The sequence below is a fragment of the Engystomops pustulosus genome, chromosome 3, assembly GCF_040894005.1.
Source record: "Engystomops pustulosus chromosome 3, aEngPut4.maternal, whole genome shotgun sequence".
Lineage (NCBI taxonomy): Eukaryota > Metazoa > Chordata > Amphibia > Anura > Leptodactylidae > Engystomops > Engystomops pustulosus.
The window spans coordinates 172,783,935-172,804,190 of NC_092413.1; the positions used below are offsets into that span (position 1 = coordinate 172,783,935).

Here is a 20,256-nt window from a genome sequence, read left to right on the forward strand (position 1 = left end):
ATATTATTTGGGGCTATAATTATTTTATACTGGGGGGGAAGCTATATATATATATATATTATTTGGGGCTATACCGTAATTATTTTATACTGGGGGGATGCTATAGATATTATTTGGGGCTATAATTATTTTATACTGGGGGGATGCTATAGATATTATTTGGGGCTATAATTATTTTATACTGGGGGGGATGCTATATATATATTATTTGGGGCTATAATTATTTTATACTGGGGGGGATGCTATAGATATTATTTGGGGCTATAATTATTTTATACTGGGGGGGATGCTATATATATATTATTTGGGGCTATAATTATTTTATACTGGGAGGGTGCTATATATATATTATTTGGGGCTATAATTATTTTATACTGGGGGGATGCTATATATATATTATTTGGGGCTATAATTATTTTATACTGGGGGGGATGCTATAGATATTATTTGGGGCTATAATTATTTTATACTGGGGGGGATTCAGTATATATTATATGGGGCCAGAATCATTTTATACTGGGGGGTGCTGTATATATTATATATCACTATATCACTAAGCTGGGGGGATGTATATGGGATACAGTATATTACTAAGCTGGGGGGATGTATATGGGATACAGTATATTACTATGCTGGGGGGGGGCTGTATATCGGGTACAGTATATTACTTAGCTGCAGGGGCTGTATATGGGATACAGTATATTATATGTATATAGATTTTATCCCTATATAATGAAGGGATGTGTTCTATGTGGGGTAGCGTGCGGTCAGTTGTGTTGTGAGGGGTATATATTATTTAGGAGCGCAGTGTTGTTTTCCAGGAGACTTTATACTGTAAGTGACTGTGGTATTTTTAGGGACGCCGGGTGGAGATGCTGCACGGAGCTGAAGATATCTGCCCGTGAATTCAGCAGTGATATGTAATGGATTGGAGAACCCGGAATAAAGTTCTACTGATGGAAGAGATTGTCATCTATAAGGTACTAGATTCCACTAATGAGTCCCAGATCCTGTAGTCAGTCACACAGTGTCAGGGAGCTGTCTGTAGGGTTGTTAATTGTTAGTAAAGTTTTCAGCATTTACTTAACAGGGAGCGGGGGGGGGGGGGGGGGCAGCATTTTAATATTCGCCTCAGGCAGCAAATATGCTAGAATCGGCCCTGGCAGCAGCACACGGTTGCACCATAACCTGCGCCTCAACAGGCCCAGTGTCTCTTCACACCTTATGTCAGCACGGGTTTGAAACAATGTAGGCAGGACCCATCTACCGAAACAAACATACCCGCTTTATTAACCCCTTAAGGACACAGCCATTTGCTCAGCCCCATTTTTTGGATTCTGACTTGCGTCTCTTTATATGGTTATAACTTTTGAACACTGTTACTTATCAAAGCGATTCTGAGATTCTTTTTTCCCCACATGTTGTTCTTCATTTTAGTGGTAAATGTTGGCTGATAAGTTTTGCGTTTATTTTCCAAAAAAAGAAAAAATGATGAATTTTTTGAAAAATCTCACTTTTTTGAAATTCAAAATCATTACATTTTCAGGTAGATAGATTTACCACCTAAATAAATTGCTGTATAACATTTCCCATATGTCTACTTTACATTTTCAGAATTTTTGAAATGTTTGGATAATATATTTTGATGTCGCTCGGCTTACAAATCGAATAGCGATTTTCCGTATTTTCAGAATTTACTCTTTTGCGGATAAATACAGTTTTGAATGAAATGTTACATATTTAGTATCAAAACCCCCTATATAATCAACCCATTTTCAAATCTGCACCCCTCAAACTATCAGAAACAGCTTTTACGAAGATTGTTAACCCCTTGAGATCTTCATAGTAATTGAATCAAAATGGAGGTGAAATTTAGAATGGTCAAATTGTTCCGGTTATACGCTCATTTAGCCCTAAAATTTACACATTTCCAAAAAATAAAAATAGAAAACCCACCATACAATTTGTTCTGCAATTTCTCCTGAGTGCAGAGACCCCCCACATGTGGACATTATTTGGTTTATGGGGGCACAGCAAGGCGCAGAAGTGAAGGAGGGACCTGCAGCTGCCAGGATTTTTGTTTCCTCTTTGGTCCCTTTTGTAGGCTATAAATTTTCGCTTTTTCGTTATTGGGGCAATGTGCTGGCATTTTTTTTTTTATGCGGGATGAGATGCTTTTTCCATTGTTACCATTTTGGGGTTGGTATCACCTATTGTTGAAAATTTAGGAACTCGTTTTTGAGGGTATGAGTAGAAAAGCATCAATTCTGTACTGGATTTTTGACTTTTTTTTTTTTCGTGTTCACCGTTTAGCCTAATAATCATGTTATCTTTATTCTATGGGACGATACGATAACGGGGATACCAGAATTGAATATATTTTCTTACATTTTACTAAATTTGTCAAATAAAACCGTAATGTGGGAAAAAATCTATCATTTTTGCATTGCCGTCTTCCAAGTGGCATAACATTTTTACTTTTTTGACTTGGGAGCTGGTTGATGGCTTGTTTTTTGCAGGACATGCTGTACTTTGCAGCAGTATCATTATGGAGTACATATGTTTTTTTGATCACTTTTGATGGCATTTTTTGTAAGATTGAATAGGTAAAAATGTTAATTTTTTGTGGGTTTTCAATAGTTTTTTTTAACGGCATTCATCGTACGGGTTCAATAATGATTTACTTGTATTCTACGGGTTGTTACGGACGCGGTGATACTATATATGTGGGGTTTTTGTTATGATTTAGACTTTTTTGGGGTTATATGTCTCTTTATATGTTATGGGGCTTATGGGCATTTTTATTGATTTATTACTTTATTTTTTATTGAATAACATTTTTTTTAACTTTTTCCACCATGGGGAATGACCAAGCAATCATCTGATTGCTTCTTCATGATAATACTCTGCAATAATCATGTATTGCAGGGTATTATCAGTGTTAGCCTATGCGCTTGCATAGGCTGGCACTATGCCAGTAAGATGACGTCACAGACGCCATCTTACTGGCAGTGCCTGCAGGCAGTGCTGGGGACCAGATCGGACCCCAGCACTTCCATAGCAGCGATCGGCGTCCCCCGAAAACGGTTCAGGGGGGCCGATCGTGGGGGAAAGACCCCCAGAGGCATGTTAGATGCCGCGGTCGTGCTGACCGCGGCATTTAACGGGTTACACACCCACGATCGGAGCCCACTCCGACCGCGGGTGTTACACTGGGGTGCCGGCTATTAGTTACAGCCGGCACCCCGTGTTTCCCGATGCCAGTTTGGCTCTGATCTAGAGCCGAGCCAGCATAAGCGCCGTGGCGGATATATCCGCCACTGAGCCCTAAGTCACTGCGCTCCGTGAAGGGGTTAATAGATCGCCTCAGGTAGCAAAATGTTAAGGTTCACCCCTTAATGCTCGAAACACATTTTGACTGTATCAGGAGTTACTGATTCCTGAACGCAAAGCATGAGGTTCAGTTCAAGTGCAACATGTGAATGTACTCCGCATCTAAATGCAGACAAGGATCACTTGTCGGCTTCTCCTGACCAGCCCTTTTTAGGACAGGACGTTCACATTATGCATCAACCTCCTGATGTATGTGGCGGGCAGCTGCACTAAAATACTATTGTGTGGCAGGCCCTGCCTGGCATAGAACTGACCATTACTGGTGACTGCCAAACAGTCGCAGGCTATAGCAAGTGCGCAGGGGTGGAACGCCCCATGCCCGCCCTCTTGCCGTAAAGGTGAAAATAATTACTGGCTCTCGGAAAGGAATTGCGATTATTTCAGAATACTGGCATACAAGCCCTAATACGGTTCCCCTTTGTCCGTTTATATTTGATGTGGACACGAGGTCAGGGAACGTGGTAGATTTGACAATACTCCTGGTACTCCAGGTGGTCTCCCCCTTTTTGTGGGAGCCTCTGACTTTGCAGGAAAGCTGCCAACTGTATGGAGAAAATAGGCTCCTGGAAGAGATGAGTCACATGAGAAGCATAGTCCCTGGCCAGGAGGTGGTGAAAGGGCTACATTTCCACTAGGTTGTGGGTCGTTTGGATGCTACACTTGGCTTTGGAGAGTACTTTAGGGATAGGGCTGGATTCTCAGAGGAGTCCATATATTCCAAACACAACGTTCACAATCTGACAAATGTCGCATGTCCGTTTAGCTTAGGATGACACCTGTCATCAAGTCTCTGTCACTATTTCTGTCACCACTACCTGATGGAGCAGCTCACAAGGATCCCATCCCAGCCTTTATCCAGTCAATTCATACATTAAGCATGATAAAATAATCTTTTCTTTATTATGTAAATGAGGCTGATCACATGGTCAGAGGCAGTGATGTCACCCCTGTTACCCCTCCCCTCTTCTCCTCCTGCTCATGTCTGTGTGTAATGTATAGTAAAGCATTACTGGTGTCTGTGCTTTATCTGCTGACATGTTCTCTCCTCCTATACACATGTGAGAGACACAGACATCAGCTACACAAGTAACTGACATGTTCTGCTATAACATCGCTGCATCCTGGAGCTGTTGTATCTCTCCTATACACACACAGGATGCAGGGGGAGCAAGCACCAGGAGGCACATGGAGGAGCCATTACACCATTATACCTCACATCATTATACAGTCTGTCAGTCATGTGTATAGGAATATCTCATACACACAGGCTGCAGGGGGGCACCAGGAAGCACATCATTATACGGCCTCACATCTTTATACAGGCTGTCAGTCAAGCACTGGGGGTGTGGCTGTGCCTCCCACTCATGAATAGAGTGGACAGCTTGAATATGCTAATGACTCATTGGACATTTCACAGGTCATTTGCATACAGCTTTAGGACCTCATTGCTTAAGTTTACAGGCATGTAGAGGGACAATGAAGGGGTAGAGGCAATGCTTTCTAATGGCAGTTTATGAAAATATATTTAGGTTAGGGGGTTAATTTGCCTGATGGGTTTTCTTTAACCAAGCTGGGTTCCACCCATGTGCAACATACCTTATGTTACTTGCCATTAGAGGGGTTGGTCACTTTCCAAAAATATCTGCAGTTAAGCATGTCTGGGGGGGTGTATGTACCATCTCTTTCCCTCCTTTCAATCCTGTAGGTATTCTGTGTTCTCCTGCTGGCCCCGCCATAAGCAAAATGTATCTTTCCAATATGTGTGGTGTCACTTCCCAGGGGTCTACACCTCCCCACTCTGATGCCAAGGACTAAGATATGCTCTGTAGAAACAAACCCTTTCACCTCCTGATTATGAAGCGTTACACATACACATTCATGCCCAGTAGGCTCCCTCTAGTGGGGGAGTGAAGGGATTTTGATATACTAATTGATACTATTTTTTGTCACGTTTTTCCAAAATGGAAATGAATGCAATCGGACCTTTGTAGCAAGCATGTATTTTCTTCACATTTTAAAAACTTTTTCATTGGCATAGCTGAGTAAGCGATGTTTTTTCAATGCCACCAGTAAGGGCAACATAAAACTTGTTTATTAAGCTCTTACCAGATTAGTAGCCCCCTCTTGTCCTTTCTAGTGTTCCCTCTTTTATATTAAATTTTAGCCATTTACCTATAACAAATAATTTCCGAAATCATATGCAAATGAGCAAAGAAGAGTCACTTTTCACCTGTGAAGAGTCACTTTTAGGCCTCCTGGAGGAAGGAGTTTAACTGACAAAATGTCTCCCGTATACAGAACATGGAGAAAACACAGATTCTTCAGTCTGTGGACAAATACACATGTCAGTGTTCTGGTCACTATTTTCTAAAAACTACAGTGAGGAGTTTTTTTTTTAACTGACAAATACTGAAAGAAAATACTGATCAGGATACTACTGTGTGAATGGAACTTTGTTCAAGAAAAAACTAAATTCCCCATTTGGAAACCAAATGTGTATTTTCACCTAGGTTTTGGCCACAGAAAACATTCATAAATTGACATTTCCACATGGAAATGTGCCCTTAAAAACAAGTTTAAAAAAATCAATTGGTGCTTTTTGATGTACATCTGTACATTTTGAATTATTATTGAGGACTCTTTACATCATAGTAAACAGTGCTGATGTGAATAAAGCACTAAACACAATGGGGCAGATTTATAAAAAGTGTCCTAAGGTTAGACAGTGCAGTTAAAAGAAATATTCTGGACAAGATTTATAAGTGTCTGGTGCTGGATGATAAATCGGTCCTAGCATAAGACTGTCTAGTTGTACTCTGCACCTCCTATTAGTTGGCTTACTTTATGCCAGAAAGTTAGGACACAATTCTGTCGGGTTAGCAGTATTTCCGGCGCAGGGAGGCCATGGCCTTTTGGCGTGAGGCCATGCCCTTTCGTCGTGTTAGTCGTAGAAGAGCCAGAAAACTGTATAAAACCCTTTATAAATGTGGTGCAAACAGTTTTTTAGTGCAAACTAGGACAGAAATTTGTTATGGACAGATTAATAAATCCCCCCCCAGTATTTTCATAGTAGTACTCCCTCCCTACATCTCCGAAAACCTCTACAAATGTGATTACGGTAAGTATTTTAAGTGTCAGGAGGATGCCAAGATGCAATTCAGCAGGGGTTGCAGAGTAAACGTAAACAGGGCGGGAGCTGGCTAAAAGGGGAAAAGGCATGTGTTTGTGGGATAATAAAACCCATAACAGTATGGTTGGTATGTCTGTATTGTAAATCCAACATAAAATAAAGTTATACACAATGTCCATGAATCATCCGCTTTCATGTACAAAACAAGTTTGTATTAGTAAAGCAATTATTCTTTGTTCTTCCACTGTAAGGGACATGATATATCTAAGGATTTCACACTCCAAGCTCCAAGTCTTCCAATTCCTTCAGAAGAGCATCCTCCTTCTGGATCTTCTCAACCTGGCCAAGAAAGCATAGAATTAGATCATCCGAAAAATATCCAGATTACCACTCATGTACCGTAAGAATATTTTTACACTTGAAAAAAAGTGTGAAAGAATGAAAGGTGTTGTCCCGTTGTCACTAATAGGAGCAGCAGTAGGTGGAACACGCGTCCTGCTGCTCCATTCCATAGTATGGAAGTATTAGAAATTGCAGAGCACAGTGGGGCCTATTCTCATGACCAAGGGATGTGTCCTAGCAGTAGGACCCCGACTGATCAGCTTGTAATCCTTTGGATAGAGTGTAACATGGAATCTTGATATCACAGTTATAATGACATACTCCAGGTTGTAAAGATATTGTTATACATTAAAGTTCTTGTGTGGAGTTTCATCAACTACCACAATGACCATATCGATACTGATAGAAGATGATGCATAAAAGAGAACAGAATTACCTGGTTCTTTTCCAATGACTTGCCCGATGCTTGTAACTCTTTGAGTTGTTCAATAGCTTTCAGTTTCTATGAAATAATAACCATGTTATTGATCCATTAGAGTGCTATCCAGGTATAGATATTCACAATGAGGTCTTCTGGGGGTACTCCGTTTTGTGCATCGAGATGTATATACTACATGTAGTTTGTAGACCATAAGTAATACAAGAAATAATAGTTATATTTAGTTATTAGATGTAAATAATCTTTTTTAAATTTTCGCTACTGACCCCTTAATGAATTTTTTGGTTTGGAGTTTCCTTTTTTTTACCCACCTACTTCCAAAAGCCATAACTTTATTCATCTTTCTATTTGCAAAACTGTATGATGGCATGTCATGCCAATTATTCTTTGGGTCAGTACGATCATGGAAATATCAAATTTATTGATTAGGATTTAATTATACTGTTTTGAACAAAATAATACTTCTGTGTCAGGGTCTGGGAAAGGTGTAATTTTTGTGGGATGAGCTGACATTTTAATTGCTACCATTTTGAGGACTTTACGACCTCTTGATCACTTTTTATTAGAAGTTTGGTGTGTTATGAAATGCCGAAAAAGTGGCTGCTGGGAATAATTGGGATACAGTGATAGATGCCTTGTGGTGATAGTAGATGGGTGGGATTTAAACTTTTAGCTTTTTTTTAGGTCCACTTGATTAAATTAACTCTGCAAATACTACTGTAAACTTACTGGATCAGTATATAACCCCAGCCTCTGCCGAAAGCCAATAAGGTGGTGCCCACGTGCCCCAATTCAGTTTGACCGCAGCACTTAAAGGGGTATTCCCACTAAGAGAAGATTCTTAAACATACCGTATATACTCAAGTAATAACCCGAAACCCCTAATTTTAACACAAAAAAACCTGGGAAAACCTATTGCCTCGAGTATAAGCCTAGGTCACCAGTATTTTTAGCCTGGATATCGCATCTTCATTTTTGCTACATGCAGTAATGTGTCTGCAGCAAATTAAGATGGCACAGACTCGAAAACAGCACTTCTTGAAATTCCAGAAAAACGGTGTAATCAATGCTAGTTGATACTCACCTTTTTCAGGTTCTTAATCTTTTTATCAGTCTCAGGGTCTCCGGTTGTTACAGTGGTAGGGGCAGTGTCCTGGTTACCCTGTAAGACTGCCTCTGATGGCTCCTCTGCTTTGACTTCCTAGAAAAACAAATGCAATCCTCACTTAGACTGTGTACACTATGTTTTTACTTACAATTGGTAGTTTAGATCTAAGGGGGGAAAAATCGTAAAGTTAGCCCCCTTCACACAAGCGCGCTCGGTCTGTGTAAGCAGACCAGTTGGTCAGAACCCAAGGACCAAGCACAGTGCAATGGATGGAGTCCTTGCCTCATAGTGATTTAGGAAGCAAGGACCCCCAATCTGCTGGCAGGACAGCAGTGTTGTCACTTTTATAGAATTAGTATTACGTATTCTAAAACATTGGAGAGAGTGCAAAAATGCAGGCACAGATCTCAACCCCTTCATGACTGCTATATCACCGTTTAAAGGCAATAATTAAAGATACTTCTTCAGATGCGACTCCTTTCTACTGTGCCGCCTCAGAATAACATTGCAGGAACTAGCGTCCGGATGCTGCCGGGACCAGGGTGTGTTATTACAGCCAAGCTCCGGCACTAACACCCCAATCGGAAAAGATCCAACTGCAGAGGTTATTAGATCACCTGCTCCTTTAAGAATAAAAATGTAAAATCACACATATTTTGTGCTTCCACACCTGTTCTAAGCCAGGATAAAAATCTATAACCGTTCTTTTGTAAATACATTTCATCCCGAAAAAAAAAAAATACCCCATACAGTTGGGGATGACTATAAAATATAAATGGTATAGTCTGTAGAAGTCACTGACTAAACAAACGGAAAAATAGCCTCAGCATGTATGTGCAAAACAATACAATATAGTAATCCTTTTGGAGGCTACTCTTATTTTCCCCCATTTACTCTGCCTTAATTTACTAAGCATATACTAAGCACCCATCACCATGAAGGTAGAGACTGTGGTCACACACATCTAGAAGATGTCTCACACACACGCCCTGGAATACCTGCTTAGCGGCTTTCTTCGCTTCTCTCTTCTTTTGGTTCTTTAAAGCTGTTTTGGACATGGGCTTTTCAGAGGACTGGGGCTTTGTGCTCTGTGGAGGTTCCTCTTCATGCTGAAAGAAGCATAAAGTATTAAATAGCCATGGACACAAATGTACATCTCATGTTATAGTGATGTACCCATTAAAGTATAAAAGTAATCGGAGATCATTTCTAATATTGTGTATGGGGAAGGGGGGGGGCTGTAGTGTATAAAGGCGGTCCCCTACTTAAGAACACTCGACTTACATACGACCCCTAGTTACAAACGAACCACTGGATATTGGCAATTTACTGTACTTTAGCCTTTGGCTACTAGAAGCGGCTGTAACAGTTATCACTGGTGTCTGTAATGAAGATTTATTGTTAATCCTGGTTCTTATGACAATCCAACATTTTTAAAATTCAATTGTCACAGAGACCAAAATAGTTCTGGCTGGGATTACAATGATAAAATATACAGTTCCGACTTACATACAAATTCAACTTAAGAACAAACCTACAGAATCTTGTATGTAACCCGGGGACTGCCTGTACTTTCTAATATACTTCGTTAACAAATACATACATAGGCAAATATCCATTTTTTTTAATTGCTTAAACATTTGAGTTTGGATGGGGGCTGTGTTTTTAGGTAATAATTTAGACTAACTGAGTTAAGCTGTAGATGAATGAAAGCAAAGTCAGCTTATTTTGGTGGGAAAGGAAAAACCATGTAACATGGTTTCGGAGTTTCCTGTAATGGCAGATGTAAGATTAGGTTGGTGGAATATGTCTGCTGGATATTGTTTTGTTGGCTCTCACACATTTTGAATGTTTGAATGAGAACTGTGATCTGTTAGTACAGTACTTGGCCTACTTACCAGTTTATAACTAGTCACTGGCTTATTCCTTAAGGCAGGTGGCCTGTACGCTTGAGCCGGTTTGCTTTCCTCAGCTGGGACTTCTCCAGGCACCGGTTGGTAAACGATAGGTTTTGCTGGAAAGACTCCATCTACAAATGGTTGCCAGGACACCTGCCACAGTTCAGTGTTGTCTGGCACATCATATTTATATAATATTGAGCCAGTATAGTGCCAAATTTTATATCCATTTCCAACACGTAGTCGTGGGGAACATGTGGCGGTAATAAAATGTTCCCCATTAGGGCACCAGGAGAAAAAGGTGGCATCGGAAGCTGTGGGTTTTGAAATGAGTTTGTAATTTTTCATATCCCACACTTCCATTTGTCCTCTCAAATTACCAAATCCAGCCAGAACCAAAATATGTCCTTGAGGGCTATAAAAAGCAGCATTCCGGGGGCCGGTACCAAAATCAAATACAGGGTCACATTTAAGGTTAAAAATTGTGGCTTTGGCAGGCATGAAACCATAGACAACACAGAACTCTGTCGCATTTTTGTTCCATACCACATCATAGATGGGGCCATTTTTTGCTAGAAGAAACATAAAACAAAATAATTAAATGAAGTACAAAATAATTGTCATGTTTTATGTAGATCAGTCTGACACAGGAAATGTTTAATAGGGTTCATGCAGTCATTAACATAGGACTATTACAGTCACAGGTGTAAGTGTATAAACCGCTGTTTGCTGCCTAGCAAGATATTATATCTGGCTATAAACTTGTGCTGCATTATGATACTGCCCAAAGACGACTTAAAGGCGACTTAAAGGCAAGGGAACATGTCACTGGGGACCTCATTTTTAGGTTGCAGAAACCATGCAAATATGTCTTTCTGTAAGCATTTGTAGTACAATATAATTGTGTGTTATAACACATGTTTTTTGAAATGCAGCCAAACCAAAGCCAACCCCTGGGACTAAACAGAGGATTTTGTCAGGAAGCCAGGTAAGTTATTACACACAATTATATTGTAATTCAAATGCTTAGCGAAGGTAGAAAGGCAGATTTGCACTGCAGGTGTAAGAGCCTTCTGCAACCTGTCTTTAGTGAAAATGAGATCCCTGGTGACAGTTTCCCTTTAATACTATACACAGAGCTATAGATATGATATGATGTAGTCATAGCTGCAGTTTCTGGCTTAAGTATCTGAGAAATTCAGGAAGGACTCTTTGTTTTTTCTTCTTTTTAGGCAGCATGCATCAACCTATGACTCTTTCCAAAAAAATGTTGTTTCATAACTTCCAACTCTTTGTATGCTTTTTGAGGTGCCAGTCCACCAATTCCGGAACCATTGGAATTTTATCTCTAGCCTCCATTCTTCCAATGTAATTATTTCCAGAACTCTACTTTCTAAAGGACGGAGCTAGGTAGTTGGCTTTAGCCCAGGACCACCCACCTGAAACTATGCTAATTCGGCACTGTATTGTCATAAGGGTGGTCCTGGGCTGAACAACCTATCTTAAAAAAAATGACACTGGTTATTTTAGAATGGTGGAAGCTGGAAGGAAAATTCCAAGTACTCCAGAATCATTGGAACAATACACATTAATACAAATAAATGAGGTTGGTCAAGGAGGTGAAGGGTCCTCAATCTAGACTAAAACAAAACATCATAAGACTTTCAATTACAATTATAGGCCAAATTTAGCGACCGTTATTACTAGTCACTAAATGTGATGCACAAATTCAGCTCTGTGCTGGTACAGGTCACTCTGACCTCGTGTAGATAAAAGTTCATGGATCCTCCTGTATTGCCACACATTGCCGACACGTGGAAGGGGAGGGGGTAGACGAAAAATGGCCAAGACAAGGACCCCTATTTTCTTGGTGACCCCACTGCCAGTCTGAGGTAAAGGCCTTTTTGTCAGATGCCTACAGCAGAGCAAGAGCCTCTACTAATTGCAGAGCGGGAACATTTTTTGGTATGAATATGCAGAGGTAAAATATAGAAAATCCTCTGTGGACTAGGGTAACCATCTCCGCATCTTAAGCGCAGCTTATTGGACCCATGATGTAGAGCAGGTGATGTACCAAGATTGGGGAGGGGGGGGGGGGGAGGAGCGGGGGGGTTCTTCGACCAGAAAAAAGCTGCATTGGAACTGGAATGCTTTTAGGGCCCATTTACACAGTGTGTGTTGGGGGGTTGGGGGCGCAATACAGTTTCACAATTTGTGAACCTATCACATCCCCAATTGAAACGGGGCAGTCAGAACACAGACTCATAGCACTGTGACTGACCGGGCCTCTCAGCTTCCTATGGAGAGCGGAGGAGTGCTCACCCTGCCTCCCTCCGGCCGTGTGTCTGCCCAGGCTGCGGTCCGGGAAAGCACACGTTTGTGTGCATGGGCCCTTATTCTTGGTGAGCTCTGTCTCCAGGTGTATTTTCCTGGATTCATGGAAACTCCCTTTAAACTACATATCTCTAGATGACCTCTCCACATATGTAGGAGAGAGCAGAGGATGCAGCAAAAGAAGATAAAGGGCTGGTGTGATGAGCTTCTGCAACCTGTCTTTAGTGAAAATTAGGTCCCTGGCTTTGTCTAATCCAGTGGAAGTGGCGCATGACACCAAAGAAAATTCATGTACAAAATAAAAATGAAATCGCCTAAAACTTTTAAATCTGTTCTTCCAGACACTTTAACATCGCTTGAACTGAACCGATTTATTACCCAACATAAGATTAATTGAATTGACATGACCTAATTCTAGATCAAAGCTGAAAATTGAAAAACAAACCTTTTTTTGAGGACTTTAAAAGTATTTGAAGAAATAAACTAGGAGCATGCTTCTGTGACATGCTTGTTGCACACGTGACGTTTTTAGCAGGGCGTCAGATTTTATACTTACGTAGTTGTACAACGGCGCTTTCACCATTTACTGCAATGTAATGCAGCGTTTGTTCCCCATAGTACGAGGCTCCGGTTTTGTCCACGTCGGTGCTGGCGGTCACTAGGACGGCGGTGGCTGTTATATAACAGGAAATAACGACAGGTTTTAAGGAGAGGACGGGTGAAAGCAATGGAGCCTGAAATCACCTGGCAGAAAAGAAGTGCAGTTCTTTTACTGTCTATCTCTAACCTAAAACATATTGTACGTCAATTGAAAGCAATGACAAATCATCACAAAAGAGATTGTAATCCACAATATGACTTGTGTACAAGTGGTTCCATAAAGAATACTGCAGATATGCAACGGGCAATGCTATGTACAATATCAGTCTAACAGCATCCATATCTTTAGAGAGACCCTTCCTGTCTCAGTGACTTCACATAATGGGGGCTGCATTGGTTGTCTTTCAGCAATCATGTTACTGCAGCAGGCACCCGATTGCCATCAAAACCAATCCACACCCATCTCTCAAATACCATGATCAATACTTGAAAGGAAAACTATCATCCAAGGGATAATTACTCATAGATCCAGGCATCATGACTGTGGTAATCTTATTATATTTGTTATCAATGGCTTCCTTCCTTCCAAAATCAACTTAATGATTGCTCTCGGGGGGAGGGGGGCCCACAGTGCTGTTACTTCACAGGCTGTTTCCTGGGCAGCAGCAGTGGGAAGGGGATGCTTCTCACAGTGTAACAGCCTGTGAAGATGCAGCATGAAGGTGTTCTGGTAACACCACCCAGAGCACTTATCGCTCATTAGCATATTTTTTTAAAGTGTATTTTAGAGGGAAGGGGGCCATGGATAACAAAGAGAAGTAACACAAATCACTGTGCCTAAATAAACATCCCCGTTTAAAATACTTGAATTTCATGGTAGCTGTCATAGTACTGGAGTTATTTTGAATTACATAAATTGCCAGTGGGTGGCAGCTGGCACACACCATAAATGCAGCTACCTCGGGTGCACCGCTTACAACATTCAGTATTCTAGACTCTTCTGACCAATGCAGAGGTCATTGTGCATGGAGGGAAGATGGTAAACTCTGATCATTGTTGTGTTCCAATGTTATCTGATGGGTATTCCCCATCATTCAACAAAGAGATAATGAAAATAACCTTAGAAAACAAACAATAAAATAAATAATAAGACTCTAACCAGTGATGGGCAACCTTTTGAGCTTGGTGTGTCAAAATTCGCCAAAAAACCGAGCATAACTCGGGTGGTGTGTCACCTTGACAAAAAAAACATCATTTTGTGATATTTATAGTTTAAATAACAAATATGTATACTATTTAACTTCTAGGGTACTTTAACCGTAGGTTGTTTGATTGATCCTACCATGTACTGCCATACTACATTATGGCAGTATATGGGGATTTTCCCAATCATCTATTACTATGTGCAAATCGCACATTGTAATAGATCGGTTACAATCAGACAGGTGTGGAAATGCTTAGTAACCTGTGAACTTTCTGTCATGCATCTCCCTCATGCCCTCTTGGCATGGAGAAGGTGTGAGGAGCAAAAGATTCGCAATGTCTGGGCTTGTACATCACAAAACTGACACACAAGCCCTGATGACTGTCTTCTATCATACAGTGCACTGACCTTACTATATGATGAGAGTTGTTGTCCTCCCTTGCCCCTGCTGTGGAAATGGTCAGTGTAGAGGTGGCAGCTGCTGGGACATCACACAAGGCAGCAGCGATGTGACCTCTGACTGTGATGCCATCTTCCCCCCACCACAACTATCAGGAGCTGCAGAGGAGCCTCCTGGGTGTATGGCCGGGTCACCTCTCCTGCTGTGCCCCATGCTGATACCTGTGCTGACGGGAGACACTAGGCAAAGCTCACACATGGGGAGGGGCCGCCCCGGGGGAGGAGGAGGAGGGAGGAGTGCCGGAAGCTCAGTGCAATCTCTCAGCCTGCACCTGGTCATGTAGGTTGAAACTTAACTCTCAGGCAGCCGTGTGTCAGTGAAAATGGCTACGTGTGTCAGCACTGACACGCTTGTCATAGGTTAGCCATCACTGCTCTAAACATTGTCCCGATGAATTACCTTTAGAATTCCACAGCATGGTCACTCTATCCGCTTTGAAGAAACTTTTATTAGCAATGGCAGATTGAGGGCCAGTAAAATTAGGGTACTGGTACAATCTTACAAAAGATGGGGCGCCTTTACTTCCAGGAACATATACCGATACCTAAAATAAAAAAAATTAAAATTGACATTACATGTCAATTGATTCTAGCAAATGACATTTATTCTGAATAAAAGTTAACTGCTTTAGGAAAAAAATTTTGTTCGTTATGGCTTTGAAAAAAAAAAAAAAAACGTGGAGAAAAAAAACCAGAATATACACAATCAAACAAAGGTCATACAGTATCAGAAGCCAAAGTACACATCTGAAATACTCTGGATGTACCAAGATCCCAGTATGGCAGGTGTAGTCTAGTATAGGACCAAGATAGGAATAAACTTCCTTTGTTGCTGGACCTATACACTGACTGGGGCCCCTTCCACTGCCCGCTGTGCCCCTCTATACCCCCTCAACGCCCACATTGTGTGGAGGTGGCGTATTTGTTTCGCAAATTCTTCCCCACTGTTCTATTAATGACTTGCTCCATCCAATAGTGACCTATTAACAGAATAAGGAATCAAAATTTTTATAAAGATGTTTTCCCACAAAGACAAGTTAACTTGCTGATCAGTGGGGATCTCAGTGCCGAGACCCCGCAGATCGCGAAAACGAGGCTTCCGACCGACCTCTCGTCGCTCCATGAGAGTAATGGAGCAGATGGGCGTGCATGGCCGTTCTGCTCCATTAATCTCTATGGAGCTGAAGAAGATCACCAAGCGTGGCACTTGGCAATTTCCGTCAGCTCCATAGATATTAATTAGACCCCCACCCTGGATCCACGGGATAGGGCCGAACTTGTCATCGTGGGAAAACCCCTATAAGGTCTAGTAGATCCCCTTGACCCCTTGAAGCCTGCACCCACTACGAATTTCAATTCGTCTTTCAATGTGCTGCTCTGCCTACTTTCTTTGTTTGTCTGCTTTGCAGGTGTACAGACCCCCAAAGGACATGCAGGCTTTGCTATAAAAAATACATCTGGGAAAAGGAATCTGCCAATGTCTTTTTGGGGATAGGAGAAGGAACACTATGCCAGGTCTGTGCTGCACTTATGAGAAGCAATGACTGCAGTTGTGAGGCTTTTCCTCCAGGATTAATCTTACTGGTTCGACTTTTATCCTAAGTCATATCACATGGTTTCTGGAAAGTCTGACATTTCCATCTCGTGAAACTTATTTCCATTTTCTTTCTTCTAAATTAGCAAATACAGGTGTACAGAATATGATACCTTACAGGGATGTTCTCCAGGTGACAATGCAAAATCACTGACTTTCTGCAAGTGCAATTTATTTGCAATGATATCTGGCAAAAAAAAAAAAGCAAGTTTTTAGAATCAACCCTCAATATAAAATAAAACAGAGGTTATCCCGATGCCAGTTCGGCTCAGATCTTGCCAAGTCACTGCACTCAGCGTCCGATATATCATACTCAGAGCGCTAGGAGGTTAAAAGCAGCAGTAAAGATACAGCTACTGCTCTATTTTTTCCATTATGAATAAAGGAATGTTTAATGAACTTAACCTTAGATACAAATAAAAGGGGTATTCCCACAAAGACAAGTTTCTTATATGTACTCAGGATAACAAAATAACACATCCTCTAATTCACTATTATTAACAAAAATACAGCATTTCACAGATCCAAGTCCAACCTGTCTCTATCAGTCCGATGGGGTCGGACACCATCTTGGATTTCTGTATGAGATTATGCAGATTAGATTTCTATATCTCTCTATGCTGTTTGTCTGTACCCTTTCTCCCTGCATGGAGCTCAGGGACACTCAATCACTTTCTGCCAGGAGATCGTGAGGAGAGAGAGGCTGCAAACTAAAAGGAGATATGTGCCTCCCCCTTCAGCCAGATAACTTATCCGTGAGATGTAGCAGGGATCACAGTGTAAGGGTGCATTCACAAGCATAGCACTGCCGTGCGGGCATGCCGGAGTGAGCAGCGGCGCATTGGCCGCACAAAACGGAGAAGATGCCATTGCCGTCTATGGGGACGATATGCGGCATCTCTCTTTCTATACGACAGTGTGTTAGTACAATGTCAAAAGCCAGATGAAAGTGTATATACACCTACACCTTGATAATCTAACCACATTGTCACCCCACAGAACTAGAGAGGTCATAATGTGACTGATTAGAGAGTCCCCGCCCACACCCTGGGATTTTGCACTGAGCAGCTTAGGGAGTGATAGGTGCTAAAACAGCGATAAAACTGAGTAACATTGTAAAGTAAGGGGTTAAAATTATCTTCATTGTGTTGACATCACTAGGGGATTGATATGTGAGAATTTTCTTTTGTGGGAAAACCCCTTTAAGTAATTTTTGGAAAGGGGCGAGTCTACATTATACAAGGCAGACATCTCACACTGCAAGCGTAATACATGAGCGCCATCATACCAAAATTGTTGTTTTCAAAGAATTGCACTTCATTATTAACATTCCTAGCACAAATCTTCTCATCTCCAGACCAGCGAGGAGACCTGGAGTGGATAGAAGCAATACATCAGTCACTAGCTACCATTCCCTTTCCAGGGAGAAAATGTTAAAAAGCTATTTGATTGGTTGCCTTGGGCTACACAATTTATTACATCATTTGTACTAAATTTGGTAAAGATCTTAAAAAAAAATAAATTTGTGAACCTAAAGTAAAAAAGGTTTTGGTTGATAAATGTTTGGCATCAAATATTTACCAATTTTCCATCTTCTTCTGGATGAACGACTTCACACACTTTCCTGTTTTCAAGTCATATAACTGGAGGTTGGGCACTCCTGCCGTGCCATCTTTTCCACCTGAGAAGAGACAAGGCATAAGTAAACATAGAAAGAAATGCATATTTATGTAAAATATCAAATATAGCCATACATTATTGATGGTCCCACACAGGTGGTTTTATAAACTACACATATATTAACAATGACGACTCAGTTCATCATAATACTGTAGTTCTCTAGGTGGAATGGTGTGGACTGATCAGGTTGATATTTAATGTGGAAAAGATGAAGGAGATGGTTATAGACTTTAGAAGATTGAGAAGTAAAGATCTGGTGCCAGTAACGATAAATAGCAAGGACAAGTAAAAGAATATAAATACGGGTCTATGTGGACAGGCACTAATACTGGCATCATAATATAGAAATGCAGATTACAAAAAGATGCTAGCAGTCTGTAGTTTTTAACCCCGCGGCCGTCTGCTCCGCTCATCCCTGAGAGCAATGGGGGTGTAACGGAGGTACGTCAGACCCCTGTTCTTGTGATTTGTGGCAGTCTCATCACTGAGACCCTCACCGATGATCGAGTTAAGCCCTATCCTCTGAGAGCATGTGTGATGAAAAATTATTTAATTTTGCAATATACTTTGGGTCAATTCTGCACGGTGTTCTAGATCTCTGCTTACTGCATTTCTAAAGGAAGCTTCATCGTTTACTTCCTGTAGATAAACACCAGTCCATGGTCATTTTATGGCCGTGGACTGGCTCCTTAACATCACACAGCTTTGACAACACTGTGGGGGACATTTACTTAACCCCTTAAGGACGGAGGGTTTTTCGGCTAATTTCTCGCTCTCCAACTTCAAAAATCCATAACTTTTTCATTTTTACGTGTACAGACCTGTGTGAGGGCTTATTTTGTGCGTAACAAATTTTACTTTCCCGTAATGTTATTTATTTTAACATGCCGTGTACTGCGAAGCTGAAAAAAAATTCCAAATGTGGAAAAATTGAAAAAAAAACGCACGTGCGTCACGTTCTTGTGGGCTCAGTTTTTACGACTTTCACTCTTCGCTCCAAATAACACGCCTACTTTATTCTTTGGTTCGGTGCGATCGCGGTGATACCAAATTTATATAGGTTTTATTGTGTTTTAATACATTTTCAAAAATTAAACGAATGTGTACAAAAAAGAAAAAAAATTTTTTGCCATCTTCTCACGCTAATAACTTTTTCATACTTTGGCGCACGGAAATGTGTGAGGGGTCATTTTTTGCGAAATGAGGCGACGTTTTCATTGCTACCATGTCTGTGAGACATTTTGATCATTTTTTATTTCATTTTTTATGTTATGTAAAAAGGTGTAAAAGTCGCATTTCGGACATTTGGGCGCCATTTCCCGCCTCGGAGGTCACCGCCGGCCGTAACCGTTTTTATATTTTGATAGATCGGGCATTTTGGGACGCGGCGATACCTAATATGTCTGTGATTTTTACTGTTTGTTATGTTTTATATCCGTTCTAGGGAAAGGGGGGTGATTTGAACTTTTAATATTTTATTAATTTTTTTTATTTTTTAAACTTTTTTTTTTCTTTTTTTTTTCACTATTTTTTAGACCATCTAGGGTACATTAACCCTAGATGATCAGATCGCTCCTACCATATACTGCAATACTACAGTATTGCAATATATGGCATTTTTGCAGGTCATACATTACAATGAGCCACTGGCTCATTGTAACGAACCTGCATAAACCATGTAGCCTCGTGTCAAAAGAAGACCCGAGGCTACCATGGTAACCGATCGCCGCCCCCAGATGACGTTCGGGGGCGTGGCGATCGAAAAAAAGATGGCGGCGCCCGCGCGCCGCCGTCTTTTAAACGCCGCCCGCGACTTTGCAGGCGGCGTTTAGAGGGTTAATAGCCGCGATCGGTGCAAGCACCGACCGCGGTTATTAGCGGTGGGGGTTTTGTGCAAAATGCAAAAACCCCCACCTCTGTATGAAGAGGACTCAGCCCGTGAGCCCTCTTCATACATCCCTTATACCTCTGCGCCGTAGAGCTACGGCGCAGAGCGTTAAGGGGTTAAAGTGTCGGTGTCTGCATTGGCTTTGTTACCGACCTGCTCTCGGAAAGAAGACACACATTTAATATTG

The 20,256-nt window shown here is 41.2% G+C and overlaps 1 protein-coding gene across 2 annotated transcripts in view; it reads right to left on the reverse strand.

The window, feature by feature from the left end:
* Positions 1-6,642: 6,642 nt before the first annotated feature.
* EIF2A (eukaryotic translation initiation factor 2A) overlaps positions 6,643-20,256 on the reverse strand; it is a 36,241-nt gene continuing 22,627 nt past the window's right edge. For both annotated transcript variants that reach the window (XM_072143038.1, XM_072143039.1), the window contains exons 5-14: positions 18,083-18,182; positions 17,790-17,872; positions 16,615-16,688; positions 15,308-15,452; positions 13,201-13,317; positions 10,311-10,882; positions 9,411-9,521; positions 8,389-8,505; positions 7,302-7,367; positions 6,643-6,862 (exon numbers count right to left, since the gene is read on the reverse strand). In XM_072143038.1, coding sequence (XP_071999139.1) covers positions 6,797-6,862; positions 7,302-7,367; positions 8,389-8,505; positions 9,411-9,521; positions 10,311-10,882; positions 13,201-13,317; positions 15,308-15,452; positions 16,615-16,688; positions 17,790-17,872; positions 18,083-18,182 — 1,451 coding nt within the window. In that variant the 3' untranslated portion in view covers positions 6,643-6,796. The remainder of the gene's footprint in view (positions 6,863-7,301; positions 7,368-8,388; positions 8,506-9,410; positions 9,522-10,310; positions 10,883-13,200; positions 13,318-15,307; positions 15,453-16,614; positions 16,689-17,789; positions 17,873-18,082; positions 18,183-20,256) is intronic.